This window comes from Pristiophorus japonicus, chromosome 1, assembly GCF_044704955.1.
Source record: "Pristiophorus japonicus isolate sPriJap1 chromosome 1, sPriJap1.hap1, whole genome shotgun sequence".
In the NCBI taxonomy this organism is placed as follows: domain Eukaryota; kingdom Metazoa; phylum Chordata; class Chondrichthyes; family Pristiophoridae; genus Pristiophorus; species Pristiophorus japonicus.
This window is the reverse complement of record NC_091977.1, coordinates 515,271,565-515,296,984: the sequence shown is the minus strand read 5'-3', so window position 1 is coordinate 515,296,984 and position 25,420 is coordinate 515,271,565. Positions and strand designations below refer to the sequence as shown.

The 25,420-nt window shown below is 44.1% G+C and overlaps 1 protein-coding gene across 8 annotated transcripts in view; it reads right to left on the bottom strand.

The window, feature by feature from the left end:
* The window catches only part of LOC139277433 (receptor-type tyrosine-protein phosphatase mu-like), a 1,220,924-nt gene that overhangs the window by 144,660 nt on the left and 1,050,844 nt on the right, over nt 1-25,420 (bottom strand). For all 8 annotated transcript variants that reach the window (XM_070895883.1, XM_070895900.1, XM_070895892.1 and 5 more), the window contains one exon: nt 5,041-5,128. In XM_070895883.1, coding sequence (XP_070751984.1) covers nt 5,041-5,128 — 88 coding nt within the window. The remainder of the gene's footprint in view (nt 1-5,040; nt 5,129-25,420) is intronic.

The following is a 25,420-nucleotide window of genomic DNA, read 5'->3' as shown; positions in this document are numbered from 1 at the left end:
TAACTTCGACAGTATGAGATGTGAATTGGCTAGAATAGACTGGCGAATGATACTTAAAGGGTTGACAGTGGATAGGCAATGGCAAACATTTAAAGATCATATGGATGAACTTCTACAATTGTACATCCCTGTCTGGAGTAAAAATAAAATGGGGAAGGTTGCTCAACTGTGGCTAACAAGAGAATTTAAGGATAGTGTTAAATCCAAGGAAGAGGCAAATATATTGGCCAAATAAAGCAGCAAACCAGAGGACTGGGAGAATTTTATAATTCAGCAGAGGAGGACAAAGGGTTTAATTAGGAGGCGGAAAATAGGAGTATGAGAGGAAGCTTGCTGGGAACATAAAAACTGACTGCAAACGCTTCTATAGCTATGTGAAGTGAAAAAGATTAGTGAAGACAAACGTAGGTACCCTTGCAGTCAGATTCAGGTGAATTTATAATGGGGAACAAAGAAATGGCAGACCAGCTGAACAAATACTTTGGTTCTGTTTTCACGAAGGAAGACACAAATAACCTTCCAGAAATACTAGGGAGAAGGAGGAACTGAAGGAAATCCTTATTAGGCGGGAAATTGTGTTAGGGAAATTGATGGGATTGAAGGAATATAAATCCCCGGGGCCTGTGTGCATCCCAGATTACTTAAGGAAGTGGCCCTAGAAATAGTGGATGCATTGGTGATCATTTTCCAACAGTCTATCGACTCTGGATCAGTTCCTATGGACTGGAGGGTAGCTAATGTAACACCACTTTTTAAGAAAGGAGGGAGAGAGAAAATGGGTAATTATAGACCGGTTAGCCTGACATCAGTAGTGGGGAAAATGTTGGAATCAATTATTAAAGATGAAATAGCTGCACATTTGGAAAGCAGTGACAGAATCGGTCCGACTTTCAAAAGGCTTTTGACAAGGTCCCACACAAGAGATTGATGTGCAAAATTAAAGCACATGGTATTGGGGGTAATTTACTGACGTGGATAGAGAACTGGTTGGCAGACAGGAAGCAGAGAGTCGGGATAAACGGGTCCTTTTCAGAATGGTAGGCAGTGACTAGTGGGGTGCCGCAGGGCTCAGTGCTAGGACCCCAGCTATTCACAATATACATTAATGATTTAGATGAAGGAATTGAGTGTAATATCTCCAAGTTTGCAGATGACACTAAGCTGGGTGGCGGTGTGAGCTGTGAGGAGGACGCTAAGAGGCTGCAAGGTGACTTGGACAGGTTAGGTGAGTGGGCAAATGCATGGCAGATGCAGTATAATGTGGATAAATGTGAGGTTATCCACTTTGGTAGCAAAAACACGAAGGCAGAATATTATCTGAATGGCGGCAGATTAGGAAAAGAGGAGTGCAACGAGACCCGAGTGTCATGGTACATCAGTCATTGAAAGTTGGCATGCAGGTACAGCAGGCGGTGAAAAAGGCACATGGTATGTTGTCCTTCATAACTAGGGGATTTGAGTATAGGAGCAGGGAGGTCTTACTGCAATTGTACAGGGCCTTAGTGAGGCCTCACCTAGAATATTGTGTTCAGTTTTGGTCTCCTAATCTGAGGAAGGACGTTCTTGCTATTGAGGGAGTGCAGCGAAGGTTCACCAGACTGATTCCTGGGATGGCAGGACTGACATATGAGGAGAGACTGGATCGACTGGGCATGTATTCACTGGAGTTTAGAAGAATGAGAGGGGATCTCATAGAAACATATAAAATTCTGACGGGACTAGACAGGTTAGATGCAGGAAGAATGTTCCCGATGTTGGGGAAGTCCAGAACCAGGGGACATAGTCTCAGGATAAGGGGTAAGCCATTTAGGACTGAGATGAGGAGAAACTTCTTGACTCAGAGAGTTGTTAACCTGTGGAATTCCCTGCCGCAGAGAGTTGTTGATGCCAGTTCATTGGATATATTCAAGAGGGAGTTAGATATGGCCTTTACGGCGAAAGGGATCAAGGGGTATGGAGAGAAAGCAGGAAAGGGGTACTGAGGGAATGATCAGCCATGATCTTATTGAATGTTGGTGCAGGCTCGAAGGGCCGAATGACCTACTCCTGCACCTATTTTCTATGTTTCTATGAGTGACTTACCCGTAGGTGAGAATATACTTGGGGGCCGAAATTCACGTGCGCAAGAAAGCTGGCACACCTGTGATTTTTAGAGTGCTACTTACCGCTGGGATTCTTGATGTGGTCGGAAGAACCATTTTCAGGACTTTGACATTTTTTCAAAGTCCCAGAGGAAATGAGTCATAATGGGGGTGGGCCATAGATTGAAAGCCAGGCTGAGTGGCTGAAAATATATCGGACAGAGACTCCGTCGCTGTCAATCAGCGGCGGAGTCATGGTAATGTCACAGCGCGTGTGCGTCATCACGCTCTCCCCCCTCCGTTAAAGGGGAGAGATTGTGTCATTTTTAATCTTTGGTCACTGGGCCACCAGGGAGTATTTGTGCAGACCATTTCTCCTTTCTGCATGCAATATTTTACACTTGTCCATATTAAATTTCACCTGCTTATGGAGGGAGTCACAGCACACAGGGAGGTCCTCTTCCCTTCTAATGGGCGGAAGAGACCTCCCCAGGACACAACGCAGCCTGGTTGAACATTGCACAAGAGGGCACAAGCCATAATGTCGTCAGGAGGACCAGGCTGCAGTGGCACAAACCTTTCATTGATTTCAGTAGATCACGAAATGTTACTGCAAAACCACACTCAACTTAATCCTGCTCTGCCACTCATCACATCTCCATCACTCTGCCTTCCCTACCCTACTCCTGCACATCCTTACTCACACCAACTTACCTTGCATCTCCACCCATCCCTCTCTCTCTATCTACATTTTCAGTTCCCCATCTCAGTAGCCACCCCTTACACTCACCCTCATCGTTGTCCAATCACACCAACTAACAACAGACAAGGGTAGGCATTTGGGTCCTTTAGCCATGTTCATGTAATATTTATGTTGATATGTTGTCAAACATTGAAATCTTCATTTTCAACACTTTGCATTCTTGGACTGATCTGTGAGCACCTTTGGAAGTGGCTTAGTGCGTTTTAGTAACTGGTGAGACATAAGTGTACCCAGCACAATGGTGATGATTGTGAAAGGAATGGCTTGGGCATTGCAGAGATGCTTTATGAAGCTGGTGTGGGGTGGTGCCAACCTGGCACATCATGTGGCAGCCAGAGTGTACAGCATGAAGTGAAGTAAATGTGGCCATGGTGAGCCCATCGCTGGCCTCTCGGGCAGCAATGCGGTCGGGTGCTGATGCCCTGTGTCCTGTGCAGCACCAGTTAATTGCGGAGAAGGTTGGTGTTGGTGCTGCTGGTGTGTTGAGTGATGTTGGTGATGGGGCTGATCGTGGTGGGATTCTGAGGACCAAGGTGAGATATTTTTCAAGGGCACCGATGCTGCTGGAGTGGATGGCAGGTGAGGTTGAGATGACAGAAGCGATCAGTCAATGGTGGGAGAGGCTGCTCCAAGGAGGTGACAGTGAATAGAGAGTTCACTGCAAACACTTCCAAACTGCATACAGCTCAAAAGTTTCTTCCAAATCCTGAAGGCTTCAGCTTCTGAGATTAGAAAGTGAACAGCTGTGAAATGGTAGCTTTTGCACCACTTTTGCAGCTGTCAATTAGCCAAGACTCAATGGCAAGTCACTGAGAACCCGACTGCACCCAACGGTGTGTTCCCCGAGGGACGGCAAACTCGTCAAATGGTTGGTAAAATTGGTGTCCTGCTTTTAATCCTTTGAAGTGGCATTCAACAATCTGTTAACTACCTTAATTAACTGGCCCGCCGCTTGGTGTCGGGTCTGCGGTACACAGGCAGACCCGACAGTTGAGAAACTGACACGGAGGCGGGTTCAGGGCGGACTCGGGCCCGCCTCCAAACCCGCACTCGCAGGGCTGGGAAGATTCCGGCCAATGATACACAATAAAGAACACACCACACTTCCCCACATCAGTGGGTTGTCTTTCTCAACATATATAGAATACCTTGCCTGCATTTTGTCCTGTAGTCTAGGGTAGCGCTTTCTCTTCCTGCAGAATCTATTGCAGCCTGACTGCCTGTGTAACATCCTGTTACCCAAGATGCCTCGCTCTGCCTCCCTACCTCCCTTTTTCACCTCTCTCTTCACAATAAATTGTAAATGAATCCCATTGATTCTGTCTCAGTATCAGCTCTGTTGGGTCCCCACTCTTCATATCCGGCCCTGTGGAGTACCAGTCTTCTCAAGCTCTCTCTCGTCAGTCCCAGTCCTCTACAGTATATACATGAGGTAAACACATCATTTTCATTTGGATGGCACATGCAGGTAACAAGTGCATCGCTAAAGAGTATCACTGGTGGTGGGAGTGAGATAAGGGCAGATTTAGACAATAACATGCACTCAAAACCTTGCCACTGAGTTAGCTGGATTGGGAACTGAAGCACTAAGTGTGCATTTCATTCAGTACCGTCAGTTTCATAAACCAATTATTCGAGGCCCACAATTCACACCAGTTCCTTGCAGGTGGGTCATTCTCTGGAATTTGACAAGATGCTGTAGGGTGGGCGATGGCTGTGGATGGATGCTTGTCAATGGAGGCTACACACTGCCCCACTGGAAGACAGGGGGGGGGGGGGGGGAATGATAGAACCAATAATTGTTCTCTTTTAATAGGACCCTTCCACTTGCTGTATTGAAGCTAGGACAATGACATCCCCCCCACCCTCCCGCTTTCTTTTTCTGTAAAGAAGCTGCTGCTACTGCTCGGGGTCCCAGCTCAGTTGGCAACGAATGTAGGGCCAGAGGCAGATGGAGCAAGCAATCTACCAAAGATAACAGATAGTGGGCTGTAAACCGTCCCCAGGCATCTATAAAGTACGACGGCAACGGACAGGAGAAGAATTATCGAAAAGCGTGTAACTTTTGTAAATACTGAGGGAGGGGTAACTCAAACTAATATCAGTCAGCGACAACACACCCATGTTTCTACTGTTGTAAAATAATGCCGCCTTAAACTACAGTTAGTATCACCTCCCAAAAGGAGCAGTACTCACAAGCAATGATATTCCCATATCTATTCTTCATCCTATTTTCATCTTTCTTGGCAGAATCCCATGGAGCAGACTGTCCTTCATAAAAACTCTGGAACAGACAAATGAACTGAATGTTATAATTAGTGACAGTATTCACGAAGGACGTGTGATTATAAGAGGCACTGGGGAGAGACGTAGACAGATAGGCCACAATAGCAGTACCGTTCTTCAATAGTGCATGGACAGCATTGTGCCTACGAAGGAATTAGAAAAACAAAGACAACTTCTTGTTAAGCAAGATCATATCTGTTAACTCCCTCCTCTCTCTGCTGAAATCACCCTTCTTAGTGACTTCAGTTTTCAATGCGATGGCAATTGAACTTACAGAATCATAGATTGTACAGCACAGAAGGAGGCCATTCGACCCATTGTCTAAGCCCGCTCTTTCGAAGAGCAATCCAGTTAGTTCCAGTCGCCTGCTCTTTCCCCATATTTCTGCCATTTTTTCACCTTCAAGTATTTATCCAATTCCTTTTTGAAGGCTGCTATTTCACCACCCTATCAGACAGTGCAGTCCAAACACAGATGAGACTGCACACAGGGAGGTTAAAGTAACAGTGACCTCAGTCTTTATTAAGACACTCCAGAGTGAGGAACAGGCCTTAGGGGCCGGCTTATTTACAGTGCTCCCAAGGGATGCTGGGATCCCTTGGGACTTCAGGGGATGCGCTCCCTGGTGGTGGAACATGGGAGTGCATGCTTTACAGACACACAACACTAACCACTTGTGTAAAAAAGTTTTCCCTCATGTCGCCTCTGGTTCTTTTGCCAATCAACTTAAATCTGTGTCCTCTCATTATCGACTCTTCAGCCATTGGAAACGGTTTCTGTTTATTTACTATCTAAATCCTTCATGGTTTCAAACACCTCTACCAAAACTTCTGCTCTATTATGGTTACGTATTCTTTGAATCTATAGTTATTATAGGGCCGATTTTACGATTCTATACTACTGGTGAGGAGATTGCCCTTGTCGCTCATGAAGCTCTGCCCATCCATTTTAATGGAAGGAACATCATGGGCAGTACGCCTGTGATTTCTTATACAGGCAGTCAGTGAGTTATGTTTCCTTCTGCTAGTAGAGATTCGTACAACGGTGTGAGGGTAATTTTAACTTCGTGGGTGATGGTGTAATTTATATAGTGCCTTTCACAAACACTGGATGTCTCAAAGTGCCTTACAGTCAATGAAGTACTTTTGGGGTGTAGTCACTGTTGTAATGTGGGAAATGCGGCAGCCAATTTGTGCACAGCAAGCTCTCTCAAACAGCAATGTAATAATGACCAGATAAATTGTTTTGTTATGTTGATTAAGGGATAAATATTGGCCAGGACACTGGGGATAACTCCCCTGCTCTTCTTCAAAATAGTGCCATGAGATCTTTTACATCCACCTGATGGAGCAGACGGGCCGCGGTTTATCATTTTACCCGAAAGATGGCACCTCTGCCAGTGCAGCACTCCCTCAGATTTTTGAGCCCAAGTCCCTGGAGTGAGACTACAAAGTTCTGGCTCAGAGGCAAGAGTGCTACTCACTGAGCCACTGGCTGACTCTCTAAATAGTCGCAATTGGAAAGAAAAATCAGGTATGCTGTCTAATGGGTGGCTAATTTGATATTGCCTACTTTAAACCTTCGGTCAATGTTAAAATAACCACGTTCATAGCTAGCATGACTCTTACTTGCTTCTCCAGCCCGATTGTAGCAGCCCGCCACCCAAGCTAACTCAGCATGGACAAGGGTCAAACCTTGGGGACAAGAGTCAAACCTTGGGGACAAGGGTCAAACCTTGGGGACAAGGGAGAACCAGTGGACGTGGTGTATTTGGACTTTCAAAAGGCATTTGACATGGTCCCACAGAAGAGAGTGGTGTGCAGAATTAAAGCACATGGTATTGGGGATAATGTACTGACGTGGATAGAGAACTGGTTGACAGACAGGAAGCAGAGAGTCGGGATAAACGGTTCCTTTTCAGAATGGCAGGCAGTGACTAGTGGAGTGCCGCAGGGCTCAGTGCTGGGACCCCAGCTATTTACAATGTACATCAATGATTTAGATGAAGGAATTGAGTGTAATATCTCCAAGTTTGCAGATGACACTAAGCTGAGTGGCGGTGTGAGCTGTGAGGAGGATGCTAAGAGGTTGCAGGGTGACTTGGACAGGTTAGGTGAGTGGGCAAATGCGTGGCAGATGCAGTATAATGTGGATAAATGTGAGGTTATCCACTTTGGTGGCAAAAACAGGAAGACAGAATATTATCTGAATGGCGGCAGCTTAGGAAAAGGGGAGGTGCAACGAGACCTGGGTGTCATGGTGGATCAGTCATTGAAATTTGCCACGCAGGTACAACAGGCTGTGAAGAAGGCAAATGATTTGTTGGCCTTCATAGCTAGGGGTTTTGAGTATAGGAGCAGGGAGGTCTTACTGCAGTTGTATGGGGCTTTGGTGAGGCCTCACCTGGAATATTGTGTTCAGTTTTGGTCTCCAAATCTGAGGAAGGACGTTCTTGCTATTGAGGGAGTGCAGCGAAGGTTCACTGGACTGATTTCCGGGATGGCTGGACTGACATATGAGGAGAGACTGGATCGACTGGGCCTTTATTCACTGGAGTTTAGAAGGATGAGAAGAGATCGCACAGAAACATAAAAAATTCTGACGGGACTGGACAGGTTAGATGCAGGAAGAATATTCCCGATGTTATAAGAACATAGGAACATAAGAATTAGGAACAGGAGTAGGCCATCTAGCCCCTCGAGCCTGCTCCGCCATTCAATAAGATCATGGCTGATCTGGCCGTGGACTCAGCTCCACTTACCCACCCTCTCCCCGTAACCCTTAATTCCCTTATTGGTTAAAAATCTATCTATCTGTGACTTGAATACATTCAATGAGCTAGCCTCAACTGCTTCCTTGGGCAGAGAATTCCACAGATTCACCACCCTCTGGGAGAAGAAATTCCTTCTCAACTCGGTTTTAAATTGGCTCCCCCGTATTTTGAGGCTGTGCCCCCTAGTTCTAGTCTCCCCGATCAGTGGAAACAACCTCTCCGCCTCTATCTTGTCTATCCCTTTCATTATTTTAAATGTTTCTAGAAGATCACCCCTCATCCTTCTGAACTCCAACGAGTAAAGACCCAGTCTACTCAATCTATCATCATAAGGTAACCCCCTCATCTCCGGAATCAGCCTAGTGAATCGTCTCTGTACCCTCTCCAAAGCCAGTATATCCTTATTGAATGTTGGGGGAGTCCAGAACCAGGGGACACAGTCTAAGGATAAGGGGTAAGCCATTTAGGACTGAGATGAGGAGAAACTTCTTCACTCAGAGAGTTGTTAACCTGTGGAATTCCCTACCGCAGTGAATTGTTGATGCGAGTTCATTAGATAGATTCAAGAGGGAGTTAGATATGGCCCTTATGGCTAATCTGTGGAAGAGGGGATCAAGGGGTATGGAGAGAAAGCAGGAAAGGGGTACTGAGGTGAATGATCAGCCATGATCTTATTGAATGGTGGTGCAGGCTCGAAGGGCCGAATGGCCTACTCCTGCACCTATTTTCTATGTTTCTATTCATAACCTGAAGAGCTCAGTATCCCAATGGACAGTGCACTTATCCACCGAGCGTCTCCGATTCTGAGCAGAATGGATTCAGAGTAACACTTTGAAAGCTTACTGAATTGCAGTCCGAAAACAATGGGTGAACTGCTCGATTTAAATCACCAAAACCAATGCAAACAACATCTTAAACTCAATCTATAAAATGCATCATCCAGGTCAAATATTTGTGACTGAGGTCTATCGCAATGTGTTTGGTCCCGAGGGAACCTTTCATGAGCTGACAAGCTACTCAAGCATGAAATAGTTTTATTTCTCCTGCCGAATGTGTGGTATTTCTGTGCGAATCGCGCTATTTCAACTTCTTTTGTTGCCAGTTACTCTTTTGCTTGATGCACAACATAAAAAGAAATTACATTAAGGCAGGAGTGGCCATCACACAGTGCAGTTGAATAGGATAAAAGAGAAAAAACTACAAAAGCTGAAAATCTGCAGTAAAACAGAATATGTTCAGAGAATTATAGAATCATAGAATAGTTACAGCACAGCAGGAGGCTAGTCAGCCCATCAAGCCTGTGCCGGCTCTTTGCAAGAGCACATCAGCTCGTCCCCGCACCACCCCTCGTACTTTCCCCTAGTAGCCCTGACATTTTTTTTCCCTTCCGACACTTATCCAATTCCCCTTTGAAAGCCACGATTGACTCTGCCTCCAGCACCCTTTCAGGCAATGCTTTCCAGATCGTAACCACTCGCTGGGTAAAAAAATTTTTCCTCATGTCGCCTTTGGACATTCTGCCAATCACCTTGATTTTTGTCCTCTGGTTCTCGACCCTTCCACCAATGGGAACAGTTTCTCTTTGTCTACTCTGTCTGGACTCCTCATGATTTTGAATACCTCTATCAGATCTCCTCTTAAATTTCTTTGTTCTAAGGAGAACAACCTAGCTTCTCTAGTCCATCCACGTAACTCAAGTCCCTCATCCCTGGAACCATTCTCGTCAATTTTTTCTGCACCCTCTCTAAAGCCTTCACATCCAGCCTGAAGTGTGGACACAATACTCCAGTTGTGGCCGAACCAGTGTTTTATAAAGGTTCATCATATCTTCCTTGTTTTTGTACTATATGGAGTGGGACTTGAATTCACAACCTTCTGACTCAGAGGTGAGTGTGCTACCCACTGAGTCACAGCTGGCACTGCAGAAACGTGAAGCCTAACCTAGCCAATGTAATTTCAAGTACATTTTAGGTGCTATTTCCCGATTGCACCCAAAGCGAAAACTCTGCCCACTTGTTGGTCGACGATTAAAACAAAATGGCGGCTGTGGTGGTGCACTCTCCCCTTTCAGGGCGGCTGCACTGCCCAGCCAGTGGCAGCTTCCCGCCTCGCGAAGCAGTCAGGGGCACCACTCACATGGGGCAATTTCCCCCGCGGGGTTGAAAATGGGTCATTACCGTTTCCCCCGGCCCCCAAAGGCTCGGGGGCAATTGCGGATGGGTCAGCCCCGCCACCTGCCCCTGGACAGAAAGGCCTTACCGCACCGTTACCGCCTCTTAGAGGCGCTAATGGGCTTTTTCTGAAGGGCAATTTACCTCTATAATATTTAATACAACTTATATTTATATAGCGCCATTAATGTAAGAAAACATCCCAAGTCGCTTCACAGGAGTGTTAAAAGACAAAAAAAATTGAGCCACATAAGGAGAAATTAGAGCAGGTGACCAAATGCTTGGTTTAAGAAGTGTCGTAAAGGAGGAAAGACAGGTAGAGAGGCGGAGAGGTTTAGGCAGGGAGTTCCAGAGCTTAGCGCCCAGACAACAGAAGGCACGGCCGCCAATGATTGAGTGATTATAATCAGGGATACACAAGAGGGTAGAATTAGAGGAGCGCAGATATCTCAGTTTCATTGGTGTACACTGGTCAGTTTCTTAGTAAATTAAATATTGAAAGCAAATTTGAGATGGAAAAACTTTTAAAAGCGTGCCGACTATATTGCCTGTCCGCCTAAGAAAATGAGCGCACTTTGCTGAGCCTTCCTGAACCAGTGCAATTGGCAGAATCTCGCAATTGTGGGCTGGGGCGGGGGGGAGGCGTGGCCTGTTTTGTGGGCGGGCATGATCTGGGCGAATTGAATCGTGAATCAGCGTCAAAGATTGCGGAAAACACAGGCGCAAGTGGTTTTAGCGCGCAATTCTACTACGTTTAAAATTCTCTGATCTTTTGCGCTGGTTCGCTCGATTCCGCCCGGACTGCGCTGACATTAGCCACGGAAACTCAACCCCGAGATATTCTGCAATGCACAGAGCCTGTTTTACAGTTATGGCGAAAAGCGAATTCAAAATTGAATGTTTGTTGCTTTGGTCCATAGATGGAGTTGCAGATCCGCAGCTTGCCTTTGGTTGAACATGATCAAAGTTTCCATTTTATTCCTAACAAAAGGTGTTGTGATGGCTCCATATGATGGCCTTTCAATAAATTGCACGATGAAGGAAAGAGCCCTCGGGCTACACCGCGGCTTATGACTGTGTTATTCGCAAATTGAATATTTATTTCACCCCCACAGAGCCCGTGTAGCCGATGCTGATAATTATTTCTAATTACGTTGACTTAATGCTAAACAAATCAGAACTGATTATATCAGACTCGGCTTTTATCTTCCATCCCTCAATATTGGACTGTCAAGGTCCTAGTTGGAGCTTCGTGAATATATTATATTTTTCAAAAATGACTGCAGTGAACCATGGGAATATATTTTACCGTCTGAAACTGCTGCGATAGCACCAACATTTGTTTCTGAAGATGTTATTAACTGTCTCTGAACTGCACCATTCTTTTGGCACCATTTGTAAGATTAGAATTGGATTCCCTGCCCCCCCCTTGCCCGCTGGGTTCTGGAGTATAAAGCAGACGTGTCACAGTGAGTTATGACATGAAGGGCAACAGACTCATAAAACCAGAGCTCTTCAGTTAGAAATAAATTGCAATAGTCTTTCTGTCAAGTGGAAGATCTAAAACAGACACTCATTCAAAGATATGCTGTCTGGTCCAACCAGCCTGACTTACTTTTAAATAATATTCCTGGTTTACTTTCATTTCGGATTTTATATAAGATCCCCTCCACCCGCCGCACACAACCCCGCCGCTTAACTTACTTCTCTGTAGATTGTCTTTCTCTATCAACATGATGGGCAGCAGTTCTCTGAACCTACTTCTCCTATTGCTCCTAAATTATAATTCTGCAAAGATGCAGTCTTCCTCCTCCCTATGTTGAAAGCAAGACTCGTGACATGTTTTTTTGCAGGAGCTGAAAGTTGTAGCACTCTTCCTTAGTCTTTCCTCCTTTCTACTCTCTTCTACTTAGCTGGAAATCGACAACATATAGCTGGAACAATTTGGCAGTCCCACATCGAGCAGGCCAGAAGGATGGCTGTTGTTGGGATTTCGCACTGGTGCAGGACAAAGTGCTCTTCTGAGATTGGGCTTCAATTTCAACGTTACTCTGCATGTGGCTTTATTATATCTGATCTGGGGGTTCTTGATGCCAATGTCTTTCAAATAAGATGTTAAACCGAGGCCCCGTCTGCTCTCAAGTGGACGTGAAAGATCCCATGGCAGTATTCCAAAGAAGAGCAGGGGAGTTATCCCCGATGTCCTGGCCAATATCTATCTCTCAAGCAACATAACAGAAAAGCGTATGATCTGGTCATTATCATGTTGCTGTTTGTGGGAGCTTGATTGTGCGCAAACTGGCTGCTGTGTTTCCTACATTACAACAGTGACTACACTCCAAAAATACTTCATTGGTTGTAAAGTGCTTTGAGATGTCTGGTGGTCATGAAAGGTGCTATAAAAATCCAAGTCTTTCTTTTTTCTTTAACATCATATGTCCAAATGGAAAATTTCAACATTGACATCCACCACTTTAGCTTCCTCCTCATCCTTTTGAAATCATTCCAAATAATGCAGGTAGTGGAACTCTCCATTATACAATTCAGTTGCACCATAAGAAAGCTTTTGACAAAGTTCCACATGCAAGACTTCTAATTGAATTCAAAGCCCCGGAAATTCAGGGTAGAAATTGAGATCTCGGAGGGTTGTGGGGCTGGATGAGATTACAGAGATGGGGACGGGGGGGGAGGGGGGCTCAGGAAAAGAGGCCATGGAGGGATTTGAACGCACAGATGCAAATTTTTTAATTGAGGCATTAGGACCGGGAGCCAATGTAGGTCTGCGAACACAGGGGCGATGGATGAACGGGACTTGGTGGGCGCTCAGGAACGTGCAGCAGAGTTTTGTGTAATTATGTAGATTAGGAGGGTGACCAACCAGGAGAGCTTTGGAATAGTTGATCCTAGATGTAACCAAAACATGGATGAGGATTCTGGCAGCAGATGAGGCAGTGGCGAGGACAGTCAATGTTACAGAGGTGGAGAAGATACAGGGTTGCAAGTTCAGCTCAGGGTAAAACAGGACGCTGAGGTTGAAAACAGTCTGCTTCAGCCTGAGAATATGGACAGGAAGGGGAATGGAAGCAGGGGGTTAAGGAACAGAGTTTGTGATCGGGACCGAAGAAAATGGTTTCAGTCTTCCCAATGATTAATTAGAGGAAATTTCACCTCATCAAGGACTTTGTCAGCCGTGGCAGTCGGCAGCACTTTCGCCTCAAAAGGTTGTGGGCTCAAATCCCACACTACAGACTTGAGCACAAAAATCCAGGCTGACACTTCAGTGCAGCGCTGAAGGAGCGCTGCACTGTTGGAGGTGTTGTTTTTCAAATGAGACGTTAAACCGAGGCCCTGTCTGCCCTTTCAGATGGACGTAAAAGATCCCATGGCACTATTCCGAAGAAGTGTAGGGGAGTTGTCCCTGGTGTCCTGGCTAATATTTATCCCTCAATCAATAACACTAAAAGAGATTGGCCCTGAAATTCCGATATCCCGGGTCTGTACAAAGTGCCTACGGACCTGGGAAGGCATCGGAAAAGCCGGGTTTCAGCGCACAATGCACATGTGCTGTAAACCGGCTTTTCCGCTCTGTCAAGTCTCTGGCTTGACAGATCTCGCGCATATCGGGAACGAGGAAACTTGCAGGGCAAGATTTCCAATATTTACGAATATCTTGCCCTGCAAATGTCCTTTAAAATCTTGCGCCTGAAAAAGCAGGCGTATAGCCTACTTTTACAGGTGCAAGTGTTTAAAAATACATAAAAACATTAAAATTAAATTAAACACATATGAAAACATACTTTGTAAAAAACCCTCCCCACTACGGTAAGTTTATTTTAAGGCACCTTTAAAAACAGTCAGGAAAATATTATTTTTTATAAGAACTTCAATTTAAATGATTCTTAAATACGTCATGTATTTTTCTATTTTTTATTGATTTTTTGTGTGTTTGGGGGGGTTTCTCATTCATAATAATGGGAAGCCCAACTTATGGAGTTCCCATTATTATGAATGAGAAAATACTGTACCTTGATTGGCTGCCCAGAGCCATGTGACTACAGCTCCAGCCCCGCGCACGTCCCGACGTGCATGCGCTCCGATGCGTAGGAGTGAAGGCCTCAGGCTCGGAAGTTCGAGCGGGCGCAGTTTTTACCTTTTTTCTTTAGTTTGCCCACAGGAAGGTCCCACAAACAGCAATGTGATAATGACTAGATAATGGGCCTGAAATTCCGCTAGAGGTGTCTACATTCCACAATTACTTCACTGGTTGTAAAGTGCTTTGGGGCATCCGGAGGTAGTGAAAAGTGCTATATAAATGCAAGTCTTTCTTTTTCTTTCTTTTGGATGTCGGACAACATGGAAGCAGTTGAATGGTGGAGAGAGGTAGTGGTGAGGTAGAGTCGGGTGTTGTCACCATACATGTGGAACCTGACGTCATGTCTTCAGATGTTGTCGCTGAGGGGCAGCATGCAGCTAGGAAATCATTATTTTCTAATTTCCTGACTCATGATGAGATTCGGTTCCACAGGTATCTGCCACTCTCAGTACCTCATATTGTAGCCTGAGTGCCAGCAGGCTATGCATACAGGTTGCTTTCATTTATTAGCCGAGAATATGAGATAATATAATAGAATATAAGAGTAGGAAGGTTATGCTAGAACTATATAAAACATTAATTAGGTCACAGCTAGAGTACTGCATGCAGTTTTGGTCACCATATTATAGGAAAGATGTGATTGCACTAGAGAGGGTACAGAGGAGATTTATGAGGTTGTTGCCAGGGCTGGAGAATTTTAGCTATGAGGAAAGGTTGGATAGGCTGGCGTTGCTTCCTTTGGAACAGAGGTGGTGGAGGGAAGATTTAATTGAGATGTGTAAAATTATGATAGGCCTAAATATAGTGGATATGTAGGACCTATTTCCTTTAACAGAGAGGCCAATAACCAGGGGGCATAGCTTTAAAGTACTTGGCAGAAGGATTGGAGGAGAAGCTTTAAACTAATTAGTGGGGGGGAGGGGGTTCAGGTGAGCGGAAATTTTAAAAGTCAAAGAGCAAGGAGAAGGCAATAGAGCAGGGTAGCACTGGGGGGAAATGAAAACCAGAGCGTGACAAAAAGGGACAGAATGTATAAACATAAAAGTGTATCAAAAGTGGGGTCAAAACAGGGAAAAAAGGTAAATAAAACAAAATTAAAAGCTCTTTATCTGAATGCACGCAGCATTCGTACCAAAATAGATGAGTTGATGGCACAAATAGATACAAATGGGTATGATCTGATAGCCATTACAAAGACGTGGTTGCTGGACTGGGAATTAACTATTCAGGGGTATTTGACAATTCAGAAGGACAGAAAGAAAAAGGAGGTGGGGTACCTCTGTTAATAAAGGATGAGATCAGTGCAGTCATGAGAAATGATATTGGCTCAGAAGATCAAGATGTAGAATCAGTTTGGGTGGAGATAAGGAATAACAAAGAGAAAAAGTCGCTGGTGGGCGTAGTCCATAGATCTCCTAACAGTAGCTACACTGTTGGACGGAGTATAAATCAAGAAATAATAGAGGCTTGTAAAAAAGGAATGGCAATAATCATGGGCGATTTTAATCTTCATATTGATTGCACAAATCAAATTAGCCAAGGTAGCCTTGAGGAGGAGTTCATAGAGTGTAGCCAGGATCGTTTCCTTGAACAGTACGTTGCGGAACCAATCAGGGAGCAGGCTATCTTAGATCTAGTACTGTGTAATGAGGCAGGATTAATAAATGATCTCCTAGTAAAGGATCCTCTAGGAAAGAGTGATCATAGCATGGTTGAATTTCAATTCGGTTGGAGGGTGAGAGAGTTGGATCTCAATTCGGTATCCTAAGCTTAAATAAAGGAAATTACAAAGGTATGAGGGCAGAGTTGGCTAAAGTGGACTGGGAAAATAGATTAAAAGTGTAAGACGGTTGATGAGCAGTGGCGAACATTTAAGGAGATATTTCATAACTCTCAACAAAAATATATTCCAATGAGAAGGAAAGACTGAAAGAGAAGGGATAACCATCCGTGATGAACTAAGGAAATAAAGGATGGTATCAAATTGAAAACAATGGCATACAAAGTGGCCAAGACTAGTGGGAGGCCAGAGTTCACGGGGTTGGGGGTAATATATTAGCATGGATAGAGGATTAGCTAATTAACAGAAAACAGAGAGTCAGGATGAATGCATCATTTTCCGGTTGGCAAACAGTAACTAATGGGGTGCCACAGGGATCGGTGCTGAGGCCTCAACTATTTACAATCTAAATTAATGATATAGATGAAGGGACTGAGTGTAATATAGCCAAGTTTGCTGATGATACAAAGATGGGTGGGAAACAAGTTGTGAGGAGGACACAAAAAATCTGCAAAGGGATATAGACAGGCTAAGTGAGTGGGAAAAAAATTGGCAGATGGAATATAATGTTGGAAAGTATGAGGTTATCCACTTTGGCAGAAAAAATAAAAAAGCAAATTATTATTTAAATGGAGAAAAATTACAAAATGCTCCAGTACAGGGGGACTAGGGAGTCCTTATGCATGAAACACAAAAAGTTAGTATGCAGGTACAGCAAGTGATCAGGAAGGCAAATGGAATGTTGGCCTTTATTGCAAGGGAGATGGACTATAAAAGCAGAGAAGTCCTGTTACAACTGTACAGGATATTGGTGAGGCCACACCGAGAGTACTGCATGCTGTTTTGCTCTCCTCATTTAAGGAGGGATATACTTGTTCACTTGGTTGATTCCCGAGATGAAGGGGTTGGCATGAAGAAAGGTTGAGCAGATTGGGCCTGTACTCATTGGAGTTGAGAAGAATGAGAGGTGATCTTATTGGAACTTATAAGATAATGATGAGGCTCAACAAAGTAGATGCAGGGAGGCTGTTTCCACTCATGGGGGAAACTAGAACTAGGGGGCATAGTTTTAGAATAAGGAGTTGCCCATTTAAAATTGAGATGAGGAGGAATTTCTTCTCTCAGAGGGTTGTACATTTGTTGAATTCTCTGCCTCAGAGAGCTGTGGAGGCTGGGTCATTGAATATATTTACAGTGGAGATAGACAGATTTTTGAGTGATAAGGGAGTGAAGGATTATGGGGAGTGGGCAGGGAAGTGGAGCTGAGACCATGATCAGATCAGCCATGACCTTATTAAATGGCGGAACATGCTCGAGGGGCCAAATGGCCTACTCCAATTTCTTATGTTCTTATGAAAGTGTGGTAGAGGCAGAAATGCTCACCGTATTTAAAAATTACATAGATATGCACTGGAAGTGTCATAACCTACTTGGCTACGAACCAAGAGCTGGAAAGTGGGAGTAGGCTGGATGGCTCTTTTTCAGCTAGTGCGGACACGATGAGCCGAAATGGCCTCCTTCTGTGCTGTAAATTTCTACGATTCTGTGCAATTGTGGGTTCAATACAATGTGATCCTATGCTCGTCCAACACTTGCACTTACTAGCAGGAGTTATTGGGTAACATTCTGAAGTAAAATCACGGCTGAATTTCTTTCCCTCTCAATCCCAGGGTATCTGAAGCCAACTCCAGGTGCCTCACTGCTAATTGAGCTGCATGACCTAACTCAGCATTGACTGGGCATTAAACCTGAGGGTGCTTTTTTTTTACAAGTGTACAAGGAAGAGACATATGTCAAGACATTGCTGAGTCTCTAACACCTTGACAATGCTGGAAGCTCTACTTATTTCAGGGGTTCACAGTTACGTGTATTCTAGACTGCGACATGCGGTGTGCACTGTTCAACAATAATTAAATGTACTTAGCTTTCTCCACCCCCCCCTCCCCCGTGACAGTTAATTATCTCGCTCCTTGGCCGTGAGTTTATCAGCAACACTCACTGAATAAAAACATAAAGCTACTGAAGCAGTGACTGTTTATGTTTCCATTCATATCTGTGAAGTCAGATGTTTACAAGAATAAAGCTGCTAAATTTCAGAGTTAATTACTGTCTGTGAGAGATTCAGATTGAAATAGTCGTAAAACATGCATCATTGAAATGCTTACTAGATACCAATGTGCATTTCAAATCCCAGGTTATTACTCAAAACTGAGGTTTCAGTGGGATTGCTATGCAATGCTGGCGGATATATTTCCTTCAAATCTCTTTTGTTCTTATGTTGCAAATATATTTAATTGTTTTCAGAAAAAATTCTTTACCCAAAGAGTGATGAGAATGTGGAACTCACTACCAGAGGGAGTGGTTGAAGCAAATAGTATAGACACGGTTAAGGGGAGACTAGACAAGCATTTGAGGGAGAAGGGAACAGAGGGTTATGCAGATAGATTTAGATGAGGAAAGACGGGAGGATCTCGAGTGGAGCATAAACGCTGGCAATGGGCCGAATGGCCTGTTTCTGTGCCGTATATCCTATGTAAGATTTAAAAACATGCCCCTTTCAAACAAAGAGACACAGAGAATGATTGTGAATGTAGATTAAATGACATGGAAAGAACAAACATAATATAAGGCCTCATCATGTATTGCTGAGATGGCCCAAAGCTATTTACACACACTGAATTATTTTGAACATACATTGATTGTTTACTGGTGCAGCCAGTGAGCAAAAGGATGAATGAACAGTTCGTCTGTTTGTGGTGGTGGTGGCGGTTGAGGGATTAATGCTGTCCAGGACAAAGAGAGCTCATTGCTCTTCTTCAAATAATGCCATGAGATCTTTTACATCCACTTGAACCACTGGAGCAGGCAGACAGGGTTTAACATCTCCCCTGAAACACAGCAGCCCCAACATTGGAACAGTCCCTCAGTGCTGTGCTGAATTGCCATTTTAAATGATGTATTCAAGTCCTGGAGGGGCTTGACCCATAATCCTCTGATTCAGGCAAAGGTGACACCAACTGAGTCAAGCTGGCACTTGAGTGGGTTATGAATTACTGTGTTACATTCATTGGCAGGTTTTTATGGTGCTCTATATCACATTAGTATAACAGTCTATATTTTCATTTATTAACTAATATTAAACTATTTTTCCCCGATCTCCTCTCCAGCATGCACTGCTTCCTGTTGGAGTATAGTTCCAAGCACAAAGACCAAGGCTGGAACCTCAGACTTTAATTGTCTGAATGTCTCCAAACTCACTTCATAAATAAAAGGAATAATATTAGACAGTAGGGAGAATGAGCATAAGAGTGAGATTAAACTAGATGGCTTGTGGAGATAAAAGACTGGTGCAGACTTAATGGACTGAAATGTTGTAACTTTGCATGATTTATGCATCAGAGAAGCCTTCCAAACTTGGTCTTAACTGAGCTGCCCTGTCTTTAATCAGCCAGCTCATTCTTGCTCAGCTTTTGATTTTACATCAAATAAATACTGTTTTAGTAATATTGCTAACTCGTAGCATGTAAATACATGTCCTCAGTTTTAACTGTGATCTGTGATAGCTGTTTTGATATGTATACATAGAGTGCATCAAAAAGAAAACAAAAAAATAATGCTTCGATTTACAGAGAGAAATGTTGGTCGCATCGTTATCTGGATTAATGCCAAGGACATTTGTGATCTGTTGGTGTCCCATTAATTTTTAAAGCCCCCATTAAACCAGTCAAATTCACCGTTATGATTTCCACCATCTCCTCTTTGCTTTAGCTGTTAAGTGCAATGAGGCAACCTCGACATGAGTCACAGATTGCTACTATTTGTTTTCAGGAATCACAAACGAACTTTCCCAAGGAATAATATAAAACGGACTCAAAACAGCTCGACAGGGGTTGTGGATTTACTTTCTCAAGGATGTCGCAAAGCTTCTGCAGGGCCGAGTGCTGCCAGCCTTGGCAAAAGGCCAGTGGCCATAGTTCAAAGATATCACCAAGGTTGAAACAAGTGAAGGAAAAGATTCGGGCAACCATGAAGCAGAGGAATTAAGATTTTGATGGAGAGAGTTCACAATACACATGTCTTATAACCAGACAGACTGACACATAACTTGCTGCTGGAGCGAAGACATTGTGGTGCAAAAGATGCAGAATGACATTTTTGTGCTTTAACCCTTTCACTGGGCAGTTCTGGACAAGGAGATGCTTCAAGAATGGCATAATGATTTGGTAATAAAAAAAAACTTACATTCCTATAGCGCTTGTCATGTGCTCAACATTTGTCTCAAACTGCTCCACAGCCAATGAATTACTTTTTGTACACAGCAAGATCTCACAAACAGCAAATCAAATGAATAATAAAATAATAAGAACTTATTTAAATAGCACCTTTCACGTAATGGCCCTGAAATTCCGGTCAGAGGCTTCCCGTGGGCAATTGCCTCTGACCGGAGAATTTTTCCGAATCTACCTGGTGGTCTCGGAGGCGCCCTGGATTCCGGTGGGGAGGCCTTCTCTTCCCGCGCTGTGAAGCGCGCTCCCGTCCGGAGGGTTCCCACGCATAAGATGCAGTCACGTGTGATTGCTCAGCCAATCAAGTATTCCGCAGCTTTCCCATTAATAGAAATGAGAACTCCGTATCTACGAGTTCACATTGCTATTAATGGGAAAAAAAACAAATACACACTAATAAAAAATAAAAAACAGACCTCACATAATTAAAATTAATTGAATTAAAGTAAATAAATGCCTGAGAAAAAAACGGTATTTTTCCGATTTTTTTTTTACGTTTTGTAATTCGGGTTAAAAATAAACTTACCTTAATGGGCAGAGTTTTTAACAATAAAATGCGTTTATTTAATTTTATTTTATTACGTTTATGTACGTTTTTAAGCACTTGCGCCTGTAAAAGTAGGTTATGTGCCTGCTTTTTCAGGCGCAAGAATTTTGAGGATATTTGCTGGGCAAGATATACGTAAATCCTGCAATCTTGCCCATGCAAATGTCCTCGTTCCCAATCTGCGGATCGTCTGTCAAGCTCCAGCTTGACAGATCGGAAAAGCCGGTTTTCAGCGCATGCGCATGGTGCGCTGAAAACCGTCTTTTCTGATGTCTTCCAGGGTCCGTCGACACTCCGTCCGGACCTGGGTAGGTCGGGATTTCCAGGTCAATAAAACATCCCAAGACAAAACAGATAAGTTTGAAACCAAGCCACAGAAGAAGTTAAGGCAGATGACCAAAAGCTTGGTTAAAGAGGTAGGTTTTAAGGAGTGTCTTTAAAGGAGGAAAAAGAGGTAGAGAGGCAGAGAGGTTTGAGCAGGGAGTTCCAGAGCTTGGGGCCCAGGCAGCTGAAGGCATGGCCACCGATGGTTCAGCAGTTATAATCAGGGATGTTCAAGAGGGCAGAATTTGAGGAGGGCAGATATCTTGGGGGGGTTGTGAAGCTGAAAAAGATTAGAGAGTTGGGGAGGGGCAATAACCAATTTATCTTTTTTTTAATGGTAGTGTTGGTTGAGGGATGAAAGTTGGTCAGCATTCTGAGAGAGCTCCCTGCTCTTTTTCAGACAGTGCCCTGGGATATTTAACATTCACCTGAACAAACAGACTCAGTTTTAACATTTCATTCATAAGAACATAAGAATTAGGAACAGGAGTAGGCCATCTAGCCCCTCGAGCCTGCTCCGCCATTCAATAAGATCATGGCTGATCTGGCCGTGGACTCAGCTCCACTTACCCGCCCTCTCTCCGTAACCCTTAATTCCCTTATTGGTTAAAAATCTATCTATCTGTGACTTGAATACATTCAATGAGCTAACCTCAACTGCTTCCTTGGGCAGAGAATTCCACAGACTCACAACCCTCTGGGAGAATAAATTCCTTCTCAACTCGGTTTTAAATTGGCTCCCCCGTATTTTGAGGCTGTGCCCCCTAGTTCTAGTCTCCCCTACCAGTGGAAACAACCTCTCTGCCTCTATCTTGTCTACCCTTTCATGATTTTAAATGTTTCTATAAGATCACCCCTCATCCTTCTGAACTCCAACGAGTAAAGACCCAGTCTACTCAATCAATCATCATAAGGTAACCCCCTCATCTCCGGAATCAGCCTAGTGAATCGTCTCTGTACCCCCTCCAAAGCCAGTATATCCTTCCTTAAGTAAGGTGACCAAAACTGCACGCAGTACCCCAGGTGCGGCCTTACCAATACCCTATACAGTTGCAGCAGGACCTCCCTGCTTTGTACTCCATCCCTCTCGCAATGAAGGCCAACATTCCATTCGCCTTCCTGATTACCTGCTGCACCTGCAAACTAACTTTTTGGGATTCATGCACAAGGACCCCCAGGTCCCTCTCAGCATGTTGTAATTTCTCCCCATTCAAATAATATTCCCTTTTACTGTTTTTTTCCCCAAGGTGGATGACCTCACACTTTCCGACATTGTATTCCATCTGCCAAACCTTAGCCCATTCGGTTAACCTATCCAAATCTCTTTGCAGTTCTCTGCGTCCTCTACACAACCAGCTTTCCCACTAATCTTTGTGTCATCTGCAAATTTTGTTACACTACACTCTGTCCCCTCTTCCAGGTCATCTATGTATATTGTAAACAGTTGTGGTCCCTGTGGCACACCATTAACCACCGATTTCCAACCCGAAAAGGACCCATTCATCCCGACTCTCCGCTTTCTGTTCGCCAGCCAATTCTCTATCCATGCTAATACATTTTCTCTGACTCCGCGTACCTCTATCTTCTGCAGTAACCTTTTGTGTGGCACCTTATCGAATGCCTTTTGGAAATCTAAATATACCACATCCATCGGTACACCTCTATCCACGATGCTCGTTATATCCTCAAAGAATTCCAGTAAATTAGTTAAACATGATTTCCCCTTCATGAATCCATGCTGTGTCTGCTTGATTGCACTATTCCTATCTAGATGTCCCGCTATTTCTTCCTTAATGATAGTTTCAAGCATTTTCCCCACTACAGATGTTAAACTAACCGGCCTATAGTTACCTGCCTTTTGTCTGCCCCCTTTTTTAAACAGAGGCGTTACATTAGCTGCTTTCCAATCCGCTGGTACCTCCCCAGAGTCCAGAGAATTTTGGTAGATTATAACGAATGCATCTGCTATAACTTCCGCCATCTCTTTTAATACCCTGGGATGCATTTCATCAGGACCAGGGGACTTGTCTACCTTGAATCCCATTAGCCTGTCCAGCACTGCCCCCCTAGTGATAGTGATTGTCTCAAGGTCCTCCCTTCCCACATTCCTGTGACCAGCAATTTCTGGCATGGTTTTTGTGTCTTCCATTGTGAAAACTGAAGCAAAATAATTGTTTAAGGTCTCAGCCATTTCCACATTTCCCATTATTAAATCCCCCTTCTCATCTTCTAAGGGACCAACATTTACTTTAGTCACTCTTTTCCGTTTTATATATCTGTAAAAGCTTTTACTATCTGTTTTTATGTTTTGCGCAAGTTTACCTTCGAAATCTATCTTTCCTTTCTTTATTGCTTTTTTAGTCATTCTTTGCTGTTGTTTAAAATTTTCCCAATCCTCTACTTTCCCACTAACTTTGGCCACCTTATACGCATTGGTCTTTGATTTGATACTCTCCTTTATTTTCTTGGTTATCCACGGCTGGTTATCCCTTCTCTTACCGCCCTTCTTTTTCACTGGAATATATTTTTGTTGCGCACTATGAAAGAGCTCCTTCAAAGTCCTCCACTGTTCCTCAATTGTGCCACCGTTTAGTCTGTGTTTCCAGTGTACTTTAGCCAACTCTGCCTTTATCCCACTGTAGTCCCCTTTGTTTAAGCATAGTACGCTCGTTTCTGACACAACTTCCTCACCCTCAATCTGTATTACAAATTCAACCATACTGTGATCACTCATTCCGAGAGGATCTTTTACTGGGAGATCGTTTATTTTTCCTGTCTCATTACACAGGACCAGATCTAAGATAGCTTGCTCGCTTGTAGGTTCTGTTACATACTGTTCTAAGAAACAATCCTGTATGCATTCTATGAATTCCTCCTCCAGGCTACCCCGTGTGATTTGAGTTGACCAATCGATATGTAGGTTAAAATCCCCCATGACTACTGCCGTTCCTTTTTCACATGCCTCCATTATTCCCTTGATTATTACCCGCCCCACCGTGAAGTTATTATTTGGGGGCCTATAAACTACGCCCACCAGTGACTTTTTCCTCTTACTGTCTCTAATCTCCACCCACAATGATTCAACATTTTGTTCATTTGAGCCAATATCGTCTCTCACAACTGCCCTGATATCATCCTTTATTAACAGAGCTACCCGACCTCCTTTCCCTTCTTGTCTTTCTTTCCGAATCGTCAGATACCCCTGTATGTTTAATTCCCAGTCTTGGCCACCCTGCAACCATATTTCTGTAATGGCCACCAAATCATACCCATTTGTAATGATTTGTGCCGTCAACTCATTTACTTTATTTCGAATGCTGCGTGCATTTAGTTAGAGTGTTTTAATCATAGTTTTTAAACCATGATTTTTAGTTTTGACCCCTCCTGAAGCCCCTTTATATTCAGTGGCCCTTTTTGGTTTTGCATTGGGTTTCTCTGCCCTCCACTTTTCCTCATCTCCTTTCTGTCTTTTGCTTTTGTCTCCTTTTTGTTTCCCTCTGTCTCCCTGCATTGGTTCCCATCCCCCTGCCATATTAATTTAACTCCTCCCCAACAGCACTAGCAAACACTCCCCCTTGGACATTGGTTCCGGTCCTGCCCAGGTGCAGACCGTCCAGTTTGTACTGATCCCACCTCCCCCAGAACCTGTTCCAATGCCCCAGGAATTTGAATCCCTCCCTGCTGCACCACTGCTCAAGCCACGTATTCATCTGCGCTATCCTGCGATTCCTACTCTGACTAGCACGTGGCACTGGTAGCAATCCCGAGATTACTACTTTTGAGGTCCTACTTTTTAATTTAGCTCCTAGTTCCTTAAATTCGTCTCGTAGGACCTCATCCCTTTTTTAACTTATGTCGTTGGTACCAATGTGCACCACGACAACTGGCTGTTCTATCTCCCTTTTCAGAATGTCCTGCACCCGCTCTGAGACATCCTTGACCCTTGCACCAAGGAGGCAACATACCATCCTGGAGTCTCGGTTGCGGCTGCAGAAACACCTATCTATTCCCCTTACAATTGAATCCCCTATCACTATCGCTCTCCCACTCTTTTTCCTGCCCTCCTGTGCAACGGAGCCAGCCACGGTGCCATGAACTTGGTTGCTGCTGCCCTCCCCTGATGAGTCATCCCCCTCAACAGTACTCAAAGCAGTTTTGCAGGGAGATGACCGCAGGGGACCCCTGCACTACCTTCCTTGCACTGCCATTCAAAAGACGGCACCTCTGACAGAGCAGCACTCCCTCAATATTGCACTGAAGTGCCAGCCTAGATAATAACCGCATGTTCCAGGATGGAGTTTAAACTCAATGGTGGT